The 19,449-nt window shown below is 41.8% G+C and overlaps 1 protein-coding gene across 2 annotated transcripts in view; it reads right to left on the bottom strand.

Annotated features, from left to right (window-relative positions):
* The window catches only part of LOC122549803 (thrombospondin type-1 domain-containing protein 7A-like), a 589,911-nt gene that overhangs the window by 230,374 nt on the left and 340,088 nt on the right, over positions 1-19,449 (bottom strand). For both annotated transcript variants that reach the window (XM_043689852.1, XM_043689854.1), the window contains one exon: positions 1,876-2,674. In XM_043689852.1, coding sequence (XP_043545787.1) covers positions 1,876-2,674 — 799 coding nt within the window. The remainder of the gene's footprint in view (positions 1-1,875; positions 2,675-19,449) is intronic.

The raw sequence follows: 19,449 nt of genomic DNA, 5'->3' as shown, positions 1-19,449 counted from the left end.
ATGTTTCAGAGAACACCTCTGGGACACCCGGACCAACCAACCCAACCACCCTGTGGCTCAACACTTCAACTCCCCCTCCCACTCCACCAAGGACATGCAGGTCTTTGGACTCCTCCATCGCCAGACCATAGCAACATGACGGCTGGAGGAAGAGCGCCTCATCTTCCGCCTAGGAACCCTCCAACCACAAGGGATGAACTCCTCATTCCTGAAGAAGGGCTCATGCCCGAAACGTCAATTGTCCTGCTCCTTGGATGCTGCCTGACCTGCAGCGCTTTTCCAGCAACACATTTTCAGCTCTGATCTCCAGCATCTGCAGTCCTCACTTTCTTCTTGAGGATATTTGACAGGGCAGAATGGATACGCGGAGGGAATACTGTTTGGAGGGAGCTTGTGATTTGAACCAAGAAATAGGTACCCTTCCATTCACCTTTCATTGAGCAGAAGTCCTTTGGGTCAAATCAGCCATGCACAGGGCTTTCATTATTGTTTAATATTTTTCCTCTGTTCTTTCATAAGACGTGAGCATTGCTGGCAAGGTCAACATTTGTTGCTGAATCCTAATTGCTGTTGAACCTATTGGCTTGCTCAACCATTTCAGCCAATTAAGAGACAGCCATATTACTGTAAGTCAGGAGTCACATGAAGGCTAGACATGATGGCAAATTTCCTTCCCGAAACAACATTAGTGAATCAGATGCATCTTTAACAATATTTGATAATAGTTTCATTGCCTTTTATTATTGACAGCAGCTTTCGACATCTGAACTTATTACTTAAATTTAAATTACACCTGCTACTGTTGTGGGATTCAAACCCACATCACCAGAGCATTAGCCTATGCTTCTGGATGACTGGCCCAGTGACCTTATTATTACATAGCCTTCACCGTTCAAGAGACGAAAGGATGAGTACTTTAGGCAGGCATCAATTGAGATACCAATTGGGCCAAGGGTGGGCAGCCCATCTGACACCTTCTCTGACACACTGGGTATAGTATGGTGTCCTGTTTTATGGGTTAACTTGCTTATTTCCCCATCCACAAGTCACCCATAGAGCGGAATCCAATGACACTGCAACGATCCCTTATACCAAGCAGTGAGTGTGAAACAGAGAATAGACAATATTCTGAGTTGTTTTGCCTGAATTGAAAATTCTCCATGACAAGAATGGTTTGGTGTATCCAAATTCAGTGATTGGATGGAGCAATATATTAATCTGAGTTTGACTGCACACTGAGAAAGAACTATACAATTCAATAGCTGCTAATTTTAACCAGTAACTTCAATTAATTTTGCACAATGGACCAGGAGCACTTCATTTACAATATGAACTACTATTCCAGCAGATGTTTTTTGTGATTTTGATTTAACAAGGTAAAGGATGTTCGTATTTGACATTGAACGTCAGGTCAGCTATAGCAGAATGAGCTGATTTAGCTGCAAACTAAAACGTTGTTCTATTGTTGCATGTTATTTTTAAACAAAATCTTGGAAAAACAACTATGACTGAAATACTTCTTGATCTGTGCAACTGAATATGTGAGTTCCTTCCCTTTATCGGGGCAACTTTATGAATGTCGGTTCAAACCATTCCAGTCTGTTATCACACTTGACATTTACAGTCACTATAGACAGAAAAGGCTTTCATCTTATTCAATGCAATAGTTGTATCTCTAATGGCTAAAATGAATAACTAACACATTTTGTTATTTAATCCTTACGAGTTAATAGAACTTGAGTTTGGTATTACCTGCTCACCATTTCCTGATTTACCACATTTCCTTTGAGGTTTTCTAATCCCTGTCTCAGCTACTCACTTGGGTTACTTAAGTAAAGCAGGCTCAAGATATATGTCATGAACTAAACCACTTACCTCAGCGCAGCAGTCTTTCCATTTCTGTGCATGCATGTAACCTGTCTCGTTTGGTAACCGATTAAGACATCAAAATATTTGGTGTCCTGACGGATTTGCCGGTTTCGGTTCCTCTTTTTCTTCATAAGCTCACGGGCCTCAGGGTCCCTCACTCTTTTTCCTACTTGCCGGGTTTGTCGAGTGTGTGGGAGAGAGCATGCACTCCAGGGCCCGACTCTCAAACTGTAAATACTTTCTTCTGCATCGCAGGAATTGAACGTGCAGGTCCGAAACTCAGTCAGGTTGGGGCAAGGTTCCCCACCGTAGAGCGGGGGCACTAATATTTGACGAATGCGGTGTTTTAATCCCACTCCACAGGACTTCGTGCATTCCGACCAGGAAGTAAACTCCGTTACCACACAGTTTTGTGGACAGGGGATGAGACAAGCTTGTTCAATGTGGGGCTTAGTCTCAAAATAGTCACAGATAACATCCTCCGCTGCAGCTCCATTTCGTTTCTCAATGCAAGTTACATCCCTGGTCTGAATTCCTTCCTCACCTTTCAGGCACTCTGACGTTACTCTTGAAGAAGGGTTCCTGGAAGCGACAGGTAAGCATTTGCTCCACTCACCCACTTGCCACTTGTACAGGTCCTTGTGCCAGTCACAGACTTTGAAACAATTTTGCTGATTCTCTGGTCTTTCCGATGGTTTACAGTTAGTGGGTAAAGTAGTCCATCCCTCCACATGGGCACACCATACTGACCTGGTTTGGACACCTCCTGGGCCACACTCCTCTCCCATACATCTCCCCCAGCTGCCTATAAGACAAAGAATTTAAAAATATTTGTTTAGTGGTTAGATGTTTTCATTAAATGTTAAAGATGCAAAACTATATCAATTCACATTGCTGCATTTTCCATTACACTAAAGTACACATTAGAAGATATTTCAATACACATAATAAACAACCCAGTGGTATTATCATTGGTCTACAAATCCAGGGACCTAGGTAATGGCCTGGGCACCTGGGTTTGAATCTCACCATGGGGGTAGATGGTGTAATTTAAATTCAGTTTTAAAAATCTTGAATTTAAGAGTCTAATGATGACCATGAATCTGTTGCTGATTGTCAGAAAAACCCATCTGGTTCACTAATATCCTGTGACTGTGAGTCTGCTGTGACTCCAGACTCACAGCAATGTGGTTGACCTCTGGGCAATTAGGGATGGCAATAAATGCTGGCCTAGCTGGTGATACCCTCATCCTATGAATGAATTTTAAAAAGTATATATATATATATATATATATATGTTTTTCATCCAGTTCTTAGTAACGGTGTGAACAAATTTATTGCTATATATGGCATTGATAATATACAGGACCGTAAAGGTCCCTTCAAAATTCCTAGGGAACAATCTGCTGGCTTTCCCAATCCCAAATGCCTCTTGTATGAGAATGCATATTTGTAGACATTGGCACCAATTTTAACTTTTAAACGGGCAATGAATAACTGCTCAATCTGGCAGTGGAAGGGTCAGGAGCCATTTTGTATTCTGCACTCAATTCAATACAACTGAGGATCTGTATTGGACAGTTCAGAGAATGTTCACTAGAATGATTTCAGAGATGAAAGGCTTGGATAATGAGCAGGAATCGAGCAGTTTAGGCATATATTCACGAGAGTTTAGAAGAATATGAGGAGATCTAATTGAGGTGCATAAGATGCTAAAGGGGATTGACAAAGTAGATGTGGAGAAGATGTTTCCCATTGTGGGGCAATCTAGAATGAGAGATCAGAGCTAAGAGATGGCAGATTTAAAACAGAGATACTTCTTTCAAATGGTCGTGAATCTGTAGAATTCAAAACCCCAGAGTGTGCTGGATGCCCAGGCATTGACTAAATGTAAGGAGATAGACAGTTCTTTAATTAGTAACAGGCTGAAGGTTATGGATGTGGACAGGAGAGTGGAGTTGAAGCCAAGATGAGATGAGTCAGGATTGTATTGAGCAGTGTAGAGGGGCTGAATTGCCTACTCTGGCTCTTACTTCTTACTTAGTTCTGTAGGCACCAACCAGGTATCATAATACAGAGGATGGCACTATGTCAAACAGCATAAAGGCTGTCCAGCTGGCAATAAAATAAATCACTGCTTCTGCTTGCTCCATTTAAAATAACTTAGATATACTTTAGTGGGGTCTCTTTAGTCAGAAAAACTAGGAGGACAATGTAGGTCACATGGTCATTTTCTGAAATAGTGATCAAAGTCCTATGTGTATCATAGAACAAATGAAAGAGAGATTATTATTTGAAAGTGCGGATGTTTGGATCAACTATTGGCAGGTCCTTGTCACATTCCAGTGGGCAGAGCAGACAATAAATGCATTTACGTCAATTTAAGGTAACCATCATCCCATTAAAGCCAATTTTGCAAGTTAATGCAATGTGTGACAATGTCAGGATCTCAAATCAAACGACAAACCTGTCCAAGACAGTTTTCACTTGGCTCACAGAAAGAATTGTTGCGTTTCAAAATACTGGAAGACTAAGAGCATTCACATGATTTATAAATGGTATGGGCCAACAATCAAAAGAAAAACATCCTTTTTCATTTTACTTTGGAACTAAAGATGGTACTCTGCAATAGTTTCATAGATGCACATGTTCAGATTGGTTAACCCATAGGATGCTGATAATAGTAGCATTCTAAAGGGCCTTAAACAAAATCCTGTCGGTATTTTTCATTTTCTAGTCAATAACCAGTCCAACCTGACAGAAGAGAATTGGGACTGGATTATACGAGTCCCCAGACGGGTATGTTTTCAGGGAGGATGGGGTTGAGGGTCACATAAATGCGGAGGGTGGTAACCCCATAAACTACTGCCCAGCCCTGAAGTTATCCCCCAAACCACAGCAGGTGCAGTCATCAGTGGTCTAGCTGCCATTTTTAAATAAACAGTAATGGCCAATTGAGCATGTTAACAAGGTATTGACATTAAAATTACACAGTGCACATCACAGTACAGTTGGTGTAGGTGGGAGTTGACAGGCCATTTCCTAAGAAGACAGGAAATAATGATGGGGAAACCTTTTTGCAGCTATTCTGTGCATTTATTAAGCATCCCACAGGTTGCATTTTGCATTCTGGCCTGTATCACCCATAACCTCAGCCACCAACAAACTCCTCCAAAACTGCTCAGTCACTTCACACCCTCTCCCCCATAACAAGAGAGCAAGGGACTTACCTGACTATAATCCACCAAAGTTTTGTGTGGGCTCTTTGCCATCTCAGCAGCACCCGCTACTCAGTTCTGGTGCTGCTGAGGCTGCTTGAGCTGTTGGCCAAGCAGATTGACTGATAGCTTGTCAAGGGTGGAAGTCCCATTCTCAGTCATTTTGCCCACTGGCAGCATGTTTTGTCTGCAGATGGAACACCTTTTAAGTTCATTGTCTGTGGTTTGTTTGAATGGTGGCAGGGGGTGGGTGGCAGCAAGTGTGGGAGGGGTGCTGTATAATATGCTCCCTTGTGAAATTCAGTTCTTGTTTTTTTTCTGTAAACTTGGAGTCTTAAAACTTTGTTAATCCAGAAACTGAACTGGACTAACCATATAGATACAGTGGCTACCAGAGCAAATCAGAGGCAAGGAATCTTACAGTAACTAAATCACCTCCTGACTTTCTAAAGCTCTTCAACCATCTACAAAGAACAAGTTCGGAGTGTGATGGAATACTGCCCGCTTGCCTGAATAGTTGCAACTCTAACAACACTTAAGAAGCTTGACACACTCCAGAACAAAGCAGCCCACTCCATTGGTACTACAACCACAAACATCCACCCCCTTCATTACTGATGCTCAGTAACAGCAGTATGCACAACCTACAAGTGCATTGCAGAAATTGCAGAATTGCAGAAATACACTGCACCAAGGCTCTGAAAACAGCACATTCCAAATCCTTGACCACGTCCAACTCAAAGAATAAGGGTAGTTGAGAATGCGGTGCTGGAAAAGCACAGCAGGTCAGGCAGCAGCCAAGGAACAAGAGAACCGATGTTTTGGGCATAAGCCCTTCATCTGATCTCCAGCATCTGCAGTACTCACTTTCTCCTCCAAAGGATAAAGGTGGCCGATTACTATGAACACCAACATCTGCAAGATCCACTCCAAGCCACTCAGATTCAGACCTGGACATATATCGTTGTTCCTTCAGTATCGCTGGTCCAAGGCCTGGAACATCTTTCCTAGTGGCATCGTGGGGGCACCTACGACAAAAGGGTCTGAAGTGGTTCAAGAAGGTAGCTTAGCTTCACCATCTGAAGGCCAACCAGAGATGGGTAATAAATGGGTCCACATGCCTTGAGTGCATTGTACACTTCTGTGATATTTGTACAATAAGTTAATGATTTGGCTAATTCTACTCTGATCAAAGAGGTAACAACATTATAATTAACTCTATTTCTATCAGGGAGATGATGACAATAAAAGTGATGACAGGGCTACAATTAAAATCAGTCAAACAAGCTGCACTGCAGCATGGGGTGTGAATAAGAATTTAATATCGATGACTTTGAGATTTATCTATCCCAAAACCTGCTGTTCATGTTGCAATAAATTGAAAAGTTAAATTGTAAGAAAATCATGATGCTTTCTTACAATATGGACACACACACACAAAGGAGTAGGAGTTGACTGTTCAATCCCTTGAAGCTGCTCTACCATTTATCAAGATCATGGGTGATCTGAATATAACCTCAAATCCACACTCACACTCACTCCTGATAACCTTTCATCCCCTTGGTAACCAAGAATCCATTGACCTCTGCCTTAAGAATATTCAGAGACTCTGCTTGCACCATTTTTTCAAGAAGACAGTTCCAAAGACTCATGTCTGTCAGTGAGAAAGAAAAATGGCCTCATCTCTACCTTAAATGGGTGGCCCCTTATTTTTAAACAGTAACCCTGTAGTTCTAGATTATTCCACAGGAGGAAATATTCTCTCTATATCTATATTTCCAAGACCTCTTGGTCTTAAAGATAAAGTAGTCATAGTCCTAACAGACCTAACAAACCAGTTGCCCTCTCCTTAGAGAGAGCAAGGGAGAGAGAGGACTGGAAGTGATTTAACCTGACTATCACCACGCCTCAGGAAAGATTAGAATAGATTACATTACATTACATTACAGTGTGGAAACAGGCCCTTCGACCCAACAAGTCCACACCAACCCGCCAAAGCGTAACCCACCCATACCCCTACATTTACCCCTTACCTAACACTATGGGCAATTTAGCACGGCCAATTCATCTGACCTGCGATTCCAGCAGTGCTAACCACTGTGCCACCGTGCCATCCACTAGAGAGTTCTTTATGGTAACTTCAGTTGGTGCAGGAATTGAAGCTACACTATTGGCATCACTCCACCAAACTGACTGTCCAGCCAACTTCTTAATTCTATGTACTAAAATGAACAATTTTACAATGTTTCTGACAAAGACTTCAGATTTTGAATGATTCTGATCTTGTTTGGTCAATGATATGGCTCGTTTTCCCTTTATTTGGCCGTAACATGTGCAAAATGCCAGTTAATTCTTCTCAAAAGGTAATGGAAACTTCTGACATCACTCCACCAATCCCAAGATACTGTTTGGTTTAACAATGTAAGGCTTCAAAATTTCATGAAGCAAAATACAGCATGATTGGTCCCGAATACAACATCAAATGAAGTGACCAATTGGTTTCTTACAGGTGTAATGCATGCTCATCAACTGACATTCAGTTTGATTTCCATATCTGATGGCATTAGAGGACTTACTGCCTTCTACCAATTTGGACATGGAGGCATTCAACAAGGTTCCCCATGTAAGATTGATTAGCAAGGTTAGATCACATTGAATACAGAGAGAACTAACCATTTGGATACAGAACTGGCTCAAAGGTAGAAGACAGAGGGTGGTGGTGGAGGGCTGCTTTTCAGACTGGAGGCCTGTGACCAGTGGAGTGCCACAAGGATCGGTGCTAGGTCCACTACTTTTTGTCATTTATATAAATGATTTGGATGTGAACAGGTATAGTTAGTAAGTTTGCAGATGCCGCTAAAATTGGAGGTGCAGTGGACAATGGGCTGAGAAGTAGCAGATGAAGTTTAATTCAAATAAATGCGAGGTGTTGCATTTTGGGGAAGTAAATCCTAGCAGGACTTATACACTTAATGGTAAGGTCCTAGGGAGTGTTGCTGAACAAAGAGACCTTGGAGTGCAGGTTCATATCTCCTTGAAAGTGGAGTTGCATGTAGATAGGATAGTGAAGAAGGCATTTGGTATGCTTTCCTTTATTGGTCAGAGTATTGAGTACAGGAGTTGGGAGGTCATGTTGCAGCTGTACAGGACATTGGTTAGGCCACTTTTGGAATATTGCGTGCAATTCTGGTCTCCTTCCTATCAAAAAGATGTTGTAAAACTTGAAACGGTACAGAAAAGATTTACGAGGATGTTGCCAGGGTTGGAGGATTTGAGCTATAGGGAGAGGCTGAACAGGTTGGGGCTGATTTTCCTGGAGTGTCAGAGGCTGAGGGGTGACCCTATAGAGGTTTACAAAATTATGAGAGTCATGGATTGGATAAATCGACAAAGTCTTTTCCCTGGGGTCGGGGAGTCCAGAACTAGAGTGCATAGGTTGAGGGTGAGAGGGGAAAGATATAAAAAGAGACCTAAGGGGTAACTTTTTCACACAGAGAGTGGTACATGTATGGAATGAGCTGCCAGAGGAAATGGTGGAGGCTGGTACAATTGCAACATTTAAGAGACATTTGGATGGGTATATGAATAGGAAGCATTTGAAGAGATATGGGCTGGGTGCTGGCAGGTGGGACTAGATTGGGTTGGGATATCTGGTCTGAATGGACGGGTTGGACCAAAGGGTCTGTTTCCATGCTGTAAATCTCTATGACTCTAAAATGGGATATTGATCAAATGTGCCAATGGGCTGAGAAGTGGCAGATGGGGTTTAATTTAGATAAATATGAGGTGCTGCATTTTGAAAAAGCAAATCAGTGTAGGACTCATACAATTAATAGTAAGGTCTTAGGGAGTGTTGCTGAAAATAGAGACCTTGGTGTGCAGGTTTATAGCTCCTTGAAAGTAGATTCGCAGGTAGATAGGATAGTAAAGAAGGCATTTGATACACTTCCCTTTAATGGTCAGATTATTGAGTACAGGAATTGAGAGGTCATGTTGCGGCTGTACAGGAAAATGGTTAGGCCACTTTTGGAATATTGCATGCAATTCTGGTCTCCTTCCTATTGTTGTGAAACTTGAAAAGTTTCAGAAAAGATTTACGAGGATGTTGCCATGGTTGCAGGATTTGAGTTATAGGGAGATGCTCAACAGGATGGGGCTGTTTTCCTTGCAGCGTTGAAGGCGGAGGGATGACCTTAGAGAGGGTTTATCAAATCATGAGGGTCATGGATAGGGTAAATAGGCAAAGTCTTTTCCCTGGAGTGGGGGAGTCCAGAACTAGAGGGCATAGATTTAGAATGAGAGGGGAAAGATATAAAAGGGACCAAAGGGGCAACCTTTTCACACAGAGGGCAGTGCATGTATGGAATGAGCTGCTAGAGGAAATAGTGGATGCTGGTACAATTGCAGCATTTAAGAGGCATCAGGATAAGTATATGAATAGGAAGGGTTTAGAAGGATATGGGCCAAATGCTGGCAAATGGGACTGGATTAGGCTAGGATATCTGGTCAGCACGGGCAAGTTGGACCAAAGGATCTGCTTCCGTGCTGTATATTTCTATGACTCTATTTCCGTTTACCAGGTCATGAAATGAATGTGATGTCCACAACTGAAAGAAAATAAAATCAAACAACTCAGTTACACATCACAAAATAATTAACTAACTGTGGAAATACATGGCATATGTCTATAAAAGAATTGGCAATGTATTCACCAGAATTATTTAATAACGTTTCCAGATTACTCATTGCATTGTGGTGCCAAAGCTCGTGCTGATTGAAATGCGTGGGATTGACATTTTGCAAATGCTAATGAGGTGGCTCAATACGGGTCTATCTCCTGCACTATACTCTTCATTATGTTATCATTGAGCACAAACGATGAGTCACTGCTTCTTGTGATTAAACAATCCATCTTACTGAAGTACTTCTCCAAAATCAGACACAAATCTTTTCTGATCCTGATTGTGTTGGAGGGATTCAATTTGGTTTCTGAATTTTGAACTCTTTGCATTAACTATTATACATGAAAACTACAATTGGTAGGATAACAGGGAAACTTTCAGATATAGTGAGACCTCAGTAGCCAGAACAAAAAGATCTATAAAAAATGATTTTGGAATGCAAAATGAATTTAAATGACTATCTGAAATTGCCTTTATATGAAATGAATTTTTACACAAGTGCTATGAGAGAATGAATTGTCCAATTTTAGTCATTTTGATTCATTTCAAACACAAAGCAGCAGTCTTTCTAATAATCTAATGGTTACTAAAGAACAAGTGTAAATTGCATCATTTGGATTGAACCTTCAAGTCTCAATGAAGCATTTAGAAGGGTAGTGGAGGAATTTATTTTGGCAGGAGGCAAATACTCAGTTTCCTGACATTGGGTTAAAGTTTTGATATTAAGTTCTCAGAACTCAAAAGGCAGGATGGCTTTCCCCATCTCTATTGCATTCAGTACGTGACATGAATACTCATTAACACCTCAACTCACGGACAACTCCAAGGCATGTTCACAGATGAAATCTTATTAGCCAAAAACAGGAAACACTTGTGGTTACAAACCCAATTATATCCATGAGTCAAATACATGGCCTGTTAGACTTTTTACCTCCAAACCCCTATGTGTACAAACCTCTTCAGTAACTTGGCTTCTTCATAATCAAGTCAATTCTATGTATAGTGTAAGGTGAAGCCTCCAGGTCATGACAGGCTAACACATATGCAGTCTTGCTTGTGGTAGTTAAATGCTTACAGTGTAAGCTCAGTTAAATTGGGGTCTGTTCAGTTGTCAGACCCTTCCAGTGCCTCAAATGCATGAAAATATAGTTTTGTTCAAGTAAGAGATGCCTTTGGTTTATTTGGTCAGAATCAAAATCCAACTTTTGTTTCTTTGCTATGTTACTGTACAGAAGCAAACTGTGTGTTTTTGACTTTGTATATAAGACTTTTTTTATGAATAAAGTGTACTCTTTAAAAATAAAAGAGTAAGGGGTGAAGTCTCACCAAGTCAATGAGCTCATGTGACACCCCCGTCATTGGCTGCCTTGCTTGTTTAGTTAAATACTTGCAGTGGAAGGGGTGAAGGCATCCAGAATATCCAAGCATGGCAACTGCACTGCTTTAACCGACCCATGCAAGAATGCTGGGTTCAAAAAGATCTAAGATGCAAAGGATGCTCTACTTAAGACAGGACTCAACAGAAAGGTTCACAAAAGGGTGGGCTAGGTGGAAACGAACAGTACAGAATGGAAACTTAAAAGGGCCTGATTTCTGGGAGCACTGGGAGGATCCAGGCAAATGAAATAAGCAAACTGGAAAAACACAGAAAAGTGAGAATGCTGGAGGAGGAATGGGGACAAAGAATTGTAGGAGCTGCATGTTCACTGTGGGCAAGACAATAGAATCATTTCTGCACTAGGGAGGGAGAAAAAACAGGTGAACTGAATAAGACAGATGTCAGATTATGGCTGGGCATGGGGACTTGGGTGGGAGTGAGATCAGAGAAAGAGGAGTAATATGGAGGGAAATAGTGAAAGGGTTGATACTCGCAGTGGGGATTGAAGGACAGAAAGGTTGCCAGCAGAAAAGAGAAGGCCAACAACATTGAGGGGAAACACGTATTTTCGAGGGGGAGGGTGAAAAGGTTAAACAAAAAGTTTAGAAACACTATCTTCCGATTTTCAGAAGAACTCACGGAGAAATGCATTACAACTGGGTGAGATCCTGAGATCTGTCGGAATGTGTTTCTGGACTGAGTGAACACAATTATCTGAGGTAACTGAAACAGAAACTGAAACAGAAACTGTAAAATACCAGAGCGCTCACATTCAGTTAAGAACATTGCACTTAAGGGAGACAGGCAATGCAGGATAATCATGAATGTGCTCTTCAAGCTCCACCAACAACTTGCCAAGTTTGTTTCATCATTCAGTAACCTTTGACTAGGGCAGTTGAAAATCACCAACAGAGCTGATTGGAATGTGATTGGGTGATGTCGGGGACGGCTGAATGACCACAGTTGATAGCTACATCGAGAACCCAACAATGGCTGAAAATTCCATGTCTCAGACACCTTAGTGTCTGAGGGTAAGAATGGGAGGAGTGTGGGGAGGTATTCCATGTTTAGCCACACAGGTACACTCACAGGTCTGTGTACCTGAGATGTAAGGACATGGCAACGAAGTCACACTGCAGGTTGTAAAATCCAAGATGTAGAGCTGTATCGCCTGCAGTAATGAAGGCCATTGGGAGTCAAATAGTACCAGTAATGACTTTCATGGAAAGCAATGTAAAAAACAAGGCCAGAGGTATCTTGCATATGGCAGAATGAGGAAGAGCAAAACTAGTTATGTTATGCCGAATGCACTTCACCAGGGGCTGTAGGGCTGGCTTTCATCCAGGACAAGTACAGCCTGATAAAGACCCAACAGACTAACGAAGGAAAAGAATAAAGAACAGTTCAGGACAAAAACAAGCCCTTCAGCCCTCTAAGCCTGTTCCAACACATAACACCTTTCCAAACTAAACCCCTTTTGTCTCTACGTAGTCAGTTTCCCTCTATTCCCTGTCTATTCATGTACCTGTCAAAATGCCTTTTAAGTGTTGTTATTGTATCTGCTTCTACCACCTCTTCTGACAGCTAATTCCAGGCACTTACCACCCTCTGTGTAAAAAGCATGCCTCTCACATCTTCTTCAAATTTTCCTCCTTATACCTTAAACCTATATTCTATAGTAATTGGAAGAAAGACTCTGGCTATCCACACCATGAATGCTCTCATAATTTTGTAAACATTTATCAGGTCCTCCCTCAGCCTCAAGTAAAAACAAACAAGTTTGTCCAATCTCTCCTCACAGTTAATACCCTCCAAACCAGGCAACACCCTGGTAAATCTTTTTTGTAACTTTTCCAAAGCCTCCACATCCTTCTGATAGTATGACGACCAGATACATATGCAATATTTTGAATGTGACCTAACTAAAGTTCTATACAGCTGTAACATGACTTGCTAATTATTATAGTTTATATTCCAACTGTTGAAGGCATGCATGTCATATGCCTTCTTATCCACTTGTGTCACAACTTTGAGGGGACTGTGTTCTTAGTTCCCTTTGTATGTTGATGCTTCTATCAGTTCAGTATTGGATCTTCCAAAATTTATCCAGATTAAACTCCAACTGCCACTTGCCTGCTCAAGTCTCCAGCCTGAAAATGTGTTGCTGGAAAAGCGCAGCAGGTCAGGCAGCATCCAAGGAGCAGGAGAATCGACGTTTCAGGCATGAGCCCTTCTTCAGGAAGTCTCCAGCCTATCTATATCCTGCTACACCCTCTGGCAATCCTCATTGTCTGCGGATTCCCCACCCTTGTGTTGTCAGCAAATGTACTAAACAGACCGCCTACAATCTCTCTCTCTCTCTCTCTCTCTATACACACACACATAAACAGAACAACTTTGGTTATCTTAACATTAATCATCTGAATTTCAGATGATCCAAACAAAATCTCAAGGTCCCGTAAAAATGTTAGATCAAAGAGCTGTTACCGACAACTGGTGTGACGATCGCAATCGGGAAATCTGAGGGCATCAGCAAGGAGGGTGACGAGTTGACTGCAACACCACATGGGATTTTAAATGGTCTAATGTTTATGGAGTGGGGTGGAGTGGAGTGGTGGTGGTTGGAAGGATGGTCAGAAGAGTATTTCAGCAATCTAATAAGATTGCAAAAGAATGGATAGGATTTCACCTGGTTTGAAATGGTGGGAGCGTTGTCAAAATTGCAATCAGAGTTTTGGATGATCAGTTTCAATTTGAAAGTGGGTGAATGAAATGAAATCAGGATGAGTGAGAAGTTTGTACTGGGTGATGAAAAGGCTAATTGTAAGATAGTAACTATACAAAATTAAAAATTAACTCATGTTGGATTTAGGTATTTTGACTCCTTTACCTGCTGTGAGACATAATGTTGGGTTTAAAGATATACTGGATTTGTCTAAGATTGATAAAATTGATGCCAACAATATACATTTGAATGTACATAAAGTTGTGATAAGAACAGTGGAGCAAAGAAACACAAGCACCTTAAGGATTCCCATCTTGGGTGACTGTGTGGAGTTTGGACATTCTCCCCATGTCTGCGTGGTTTTCCTCTGGGTACTCCGGTTTCTTCCCGCAATCCAAAATGTGCGGGTCAGGTGAATTGACCATGCTAAATTGCCCAAAGTGTTAGGTGCATTAGTCGGGGTTAATATAGCGTATGGAAATGGGTATGGGTGGGTTACTCTTCAGAGGGTCAGTGTAGACTTGATGGGCCGAAGGGCCGGTTTCCATACTGTAGGGGATCTAATCTAATTTAATCTAATCAAAATAGCGACTGGATGTTTTTCTTCAAAAAATAATTACTGACATCCATCTCAATGAGTTTTATTTACACAAAAAGTGATATTATTTGTCAAAAATCATGAATTTCTAAGCAATTTCCAGTGTTTGTACATATTTTATCAATTGAATGAAATAAAACTCTGTAGATCTGCTTTTTTACATAATTATGTTCACTATGGCTTCCTTTGTTTATGGTCAGATCAGTTATCCGAACAATGCGTTATTCAAACAAAATACTCCCCGCCCGCCTCGTTCAGATAATTGAGGTTGTTCTGTATATAAAAATAACAGATAGATTGACTATGTCAAGGTCTCAGATGGAAAACTTACATCACATTCCTACATCTTTTCACAGATCAGTATTGCCGTGCCAGATGTTTAACTAACTTAACCCAGCAGGTGCATTTGCTTTGTTCAGAATGAGATGAAGAAACAAGAGGAGGGGAAGAAAGGATGAACAGAACTGGAGCATGAAGTGCAAATAGCTGGAGCTATGGCTGGACGCAACATCTGAGTACAGGAATCAGTGTTTTCAGTGTGATGGAGCAATGTACCTAGAGACGGTGCACTAAAGGCATTACAACTACCTTCTGATGGTTGAAAGGCAGTGTTAGAGGTGTCTTTGTTTGACCTGGATGGTGGCCATTAACGTCTGCCACCTTGTGCAGGCAGATCTGCAGCTGTGCAACATGGGAGGAAGCACTATGTCCGTGACACTCAAGATCACAGCAGGATTGAACTTCCTCACCACCGGCTCCTTCATGAGGGACAGATGTGTCATATCCTAGTTGGCAATCCTGAAGTGTTTTTGCGAGCTGACCAATGTCCTTTCCAGGAAAGTAATACAGTATGCTCAGTTGCCCATGGACCCAGAGAACTAAGGTGTCTGAGACATGGAATTTTCAGCCATTGTTGGGTTCTCGATGTAGCTATCAACTGTGGTCATTCAGCCGTCCCCGACATCACCCAATCACATTCCTGAACAGTAAAAGATTTCATCCCCTCAATGTCTAACTTGTTTATAACCAAAGGAAACAATTCCTGCTGGTGTGCAGCCAGTATGCAGGGAGCCATCAAGTTTTTACATTCTGCATAATCCATGTTGGTTTAATGTTTGCCCCAACTGCAACCATCAGCTCCAGGGCTGCTTCAAGGACAAGTAATACCCAAGGCACGGTTAGTGACTCCAGTGTGGTATGCTCAAACTGATGCTAAACAGCACGACAATACCACATCACCATGAGGACCATTATTAAACAGATAATCGGGATACTGAAGATGCACTTACATTGCCTGGCTGCTCAGGAGGGGTTCTCCAATACTTTCCAGCCAAGGTCTCCAGAAAATTGATTGCTTGCTGTGCACTGCTCACCCGAGCTCATTGACAGGGTAAAAAGAGGGAGGTTGACCATGGAGTGAGGAGAGATGATCATTATCTCTCATGATAATTTGCAAGGACACATGAGTCTCATAGATGGCCTCACAGATTGAAAGTGAATACAGGACTGTTTTACAAAGTGTTCAATTTGTTTCAAGTGCAGAAGAGAAAGTAAATCCCATGCATGTAATGTGAATTCAATGCTCTTAACTCTTTCTTTCCACGCCACTCAGTCCTGTGCCACCCCAAAAGCCATAGGTGAGCTTGAGGATGCCTGATAACTACTTTGCCACTTTGCTTCAGATAACTTTGACAGACATCGATTTTTAGGCTCGTGCCTAGAGGGCTCCAGCTTGCAGTGGATCTCTCACATGGATGATGTGTAACCTCCTCAGTCTGACCTGATGGAGACATTTGGATCCCAAGCAGAGGATTCTCTGTATTCTGAGATGACAATATTTGGGTGCCTGTCTGTCAGTCCTGAGCACACCATCATATAACACTTGGCCTAACTCTAGATAGATCATCCATTGAGATGAATGTCTATGCACTGGTGAAAAATGGGGAGGAAGGTATTGTTGGTGCATCAACTAGGGCTCTTCAGTGTTCCTTCTCAAAGGTGCGGTATGAGGCACAAGTAGCAATGAACCTAGTGGAAGAGTTCCTATTTTTCGGTCCCGGCTTGGGAGTGGGATTTGGACACTTTGCAGATACACATGTCAGTGTTGTCAGTTATCATCAGTTCCTCAAGGTTTTATTCAGATTTGCAGCTTGAGTAAGAGATTGGAGGTTTTTGCATAAGATGGCTAAAAGATATCCCTTCTGTCTGTCAGTAACATTAAGTTCCCTTTGCTCTGGAGATCGTTCAGTAACCTGTTCCTTGAAGGTGGTCAACAACATCAAGCCAGGCATTTCTCCCACTGAGTAATGGTGGAGAAATAGTAATATCACCAGGTTATTAATCCTGTTTACCAGGCTAACATTCTGGGGACTTAGTAGGTGAAAAATGAATTGAATTTTTTAAAAATCAGAAATTAAAAGCTAGCCTCATGGCAATGATGCAATCAATGTCTATTGTCATAAAACTCATCTGCTTCACTAATGTCCTTTAAGGAAAGAAATCCGCTCTCTTTGTCTAGTTTAGTCCACATGTGACTCCAGATCCACAGCAAGGTGGTTAACTCTTAAATGCCCTCTGAAATGGCCTCATAGGCCACTCAGTTCCAGGGCAATTGAGATGGGTAATAAATGTTGAAATGCCCATCAACCATGATTAAATGGTGGAGTGGACCCGATGGGTCAAATGGCCTTACTTCCACTCCTATGTCTTATGGTCTTAAATGTTGGTTAGTGACACCCACATCTCATGATTTTTAAAATGTTAAATTTTAATAAAACACTCCCCACCCTTGTCTGGGCATGTTTGTGCTTATTGTTCAGCTGCTGAAGAAGGAAAGCTTTGGGAGACATCAGCATTGATATCTGAGTAATTTGTGTGCATGGATAGAAAAGATAGAGATGATAATCCCCAGCACTGTCTTTGCCTATGTGCATTACTACAAAGAACAATGCATTCTGGGGGAATTTAGGGGTTGAAGGGTTCTGACTGTAAAGTGGTTCATTGTCATCAAAGAGTGACATATGATGCAATTCAGGAAAGCATTACTTGATGTTTATGCCAGAGATACTTGTAAAGGTTTATCTTGAGGTCATGTTTTATGGTTGCTTCCTTGTCCCATGCAAGCCTTTGGTGAAAGAAAAACTATGAGACATACACCTTCTCCCAGTTGTGAAGAAAGCTCAATGAGTTTATGGTGCATGAACTACTGTGTTTCATTTCAAGCGTGACCCCTGGCAGATGTGTGAGGGCCAGTAGCACAGTGGTATGACTCATGCTACATTGATTGCTGCAATGAAGTGACAAACATTGATTGTTCTTGAGGCATCAGATGCTTGGCACCCATTCTTATATGTGACAGTCCTGTGCAATGCCAAGATTACAATGTTAAATCACACCCTTATGGTCATGAAGCTTTGAGTAAATAGTGGCACATAATGTGGTGGAATACAGCAGATGCTTCATCCTGTTGTGGCACTGAAGCCAGGTCATCTTATGCTTTCCCATGAGCCCTGAATTCCTCTGTCAGGTTGCCTTCATCAATCAGGCTGGCCTTCGGTTGCTAACCATAGGGAAAAGCAGCTCCCTCCCCTCTTGGATAGCCATGAACATGTAGGAACCATGAAGACCACTCTGCCTTCATCTGTTTTCTTGGCCACCTTGTCAAAAAACTAAATCAAACTTGTGTGACATGATTGACCTCTCACAAACTGACTATCCCCAATCAGATCTTGCCTCACCAATACATATATATCTTGTTTTTTAGATTCTTTCCAACAACTTACCACAACTGGCATCAGGCTCACTGGTCTTTATTTCCCTGGCTTTTCCTCGCAGCCTTTCTTAAATAATGGTACAAGATTAGCTACCCTCCAGTCTTCCAGCACCTCACCCATGACTGTCCATGAGACAAATATCTATTCGCTAGCTTCCCACAATGACCTGAGATACATTTGATCAGGAGATTTATCTACCTTCATCCTTTTTAAGACAACCAACTCCTCTTCTTCTGTAACTTGGACTCTTTTCAAGACATCATTATTGATGTCCCTGAGTTCCCTAGCTTTTATGTCTTATTCCACAGTAAATACTGATGCAAAACATTAATTTAGGAACTCACCCATCACACGTAGTTCATACATAGATGATCTTGTTGATCTTTAAGGGGGCCTATTCTTCCAGAGTTATTCTATTGCCCTTAATATACTTGTAGAGTCTCTTTGGATACTCATTTAACTTATCAGCAAAAGCTATTTCATGTCCACTTTTTGCCCACCTGATTTCCTTCTTAAGAGAGACAGATAGAAGCGATGAGGAATTTGCAACAGCAACAGTATGTGATGGATGGCAGTTATAGGAAGAGGGGAAACACTCAGATATAGTCACATAGATGGGTTAACTCCAGGAAGGGTAAGAGAGGTAGGCACCAAGGGCAGGAGTCTTTTGTGGATATACCCATTTCAAACTGGGATGCTGTTTTGGAAAATGTAGGGGGTGACGGATTCTATGGGGAACATAGCACGAAAAGCCAAGTTCCTGGTATTGAGACTGGCTCTAATGCAACGAGGGGTACATCGGCTTCCAAGAGATCAATTGTGTTCGGGGATTCTGTAGTCAGAGGTACAGACAGATGTTTCTGTGGCCAGCAGAGAAAAAGCAGAATGGTGTGTTGTTTCCCTGGTGCCAGGATCAAGGATGTCTCAGAGACGGTGCAGAATATTCTCACGGGGGAGAGAGGCCAGCAAGAGGTCATTGTCCACATTGGAACCAATGATATAGGAAGGGAAAAGGTTGAGATTCTGAAGGAAGATTACAGAGAGTTAGGCAGAAATTTAAAAAGGAGGTCCTCAAGGGTAGTGATATCTGGATTACTCCCAGTGATAGGAGCTAGTGAGGGCAGGAATAGGAGGATAGAGCAGATGAATGCATGGCTGAGGAGCTGGTGTATGGGAGAAGGATTCACATTTTTGGATCATTGGAAT

Source organism: Chiloscyllium plagiosum, chromosome 5 (assembly GCF_004010195.1).
Source record: "Chiloscyllium plagiosum isolate BGI_BamShark_2017 chromosome 5, ASM401019v2, whole genome shotgun sequence".
In the NCBI taxonomy this organism is placed as follows: Eukaryota; Metazoa; Chordata; class Chondrichthyes; order Orectolobiformes; family Hemiscylliidae; genus Chiloscyllium; species Chiloscyllium plagiosum.
This window is presented reverse-complemented; position numbering and strand designations above follow the sequence as displayed.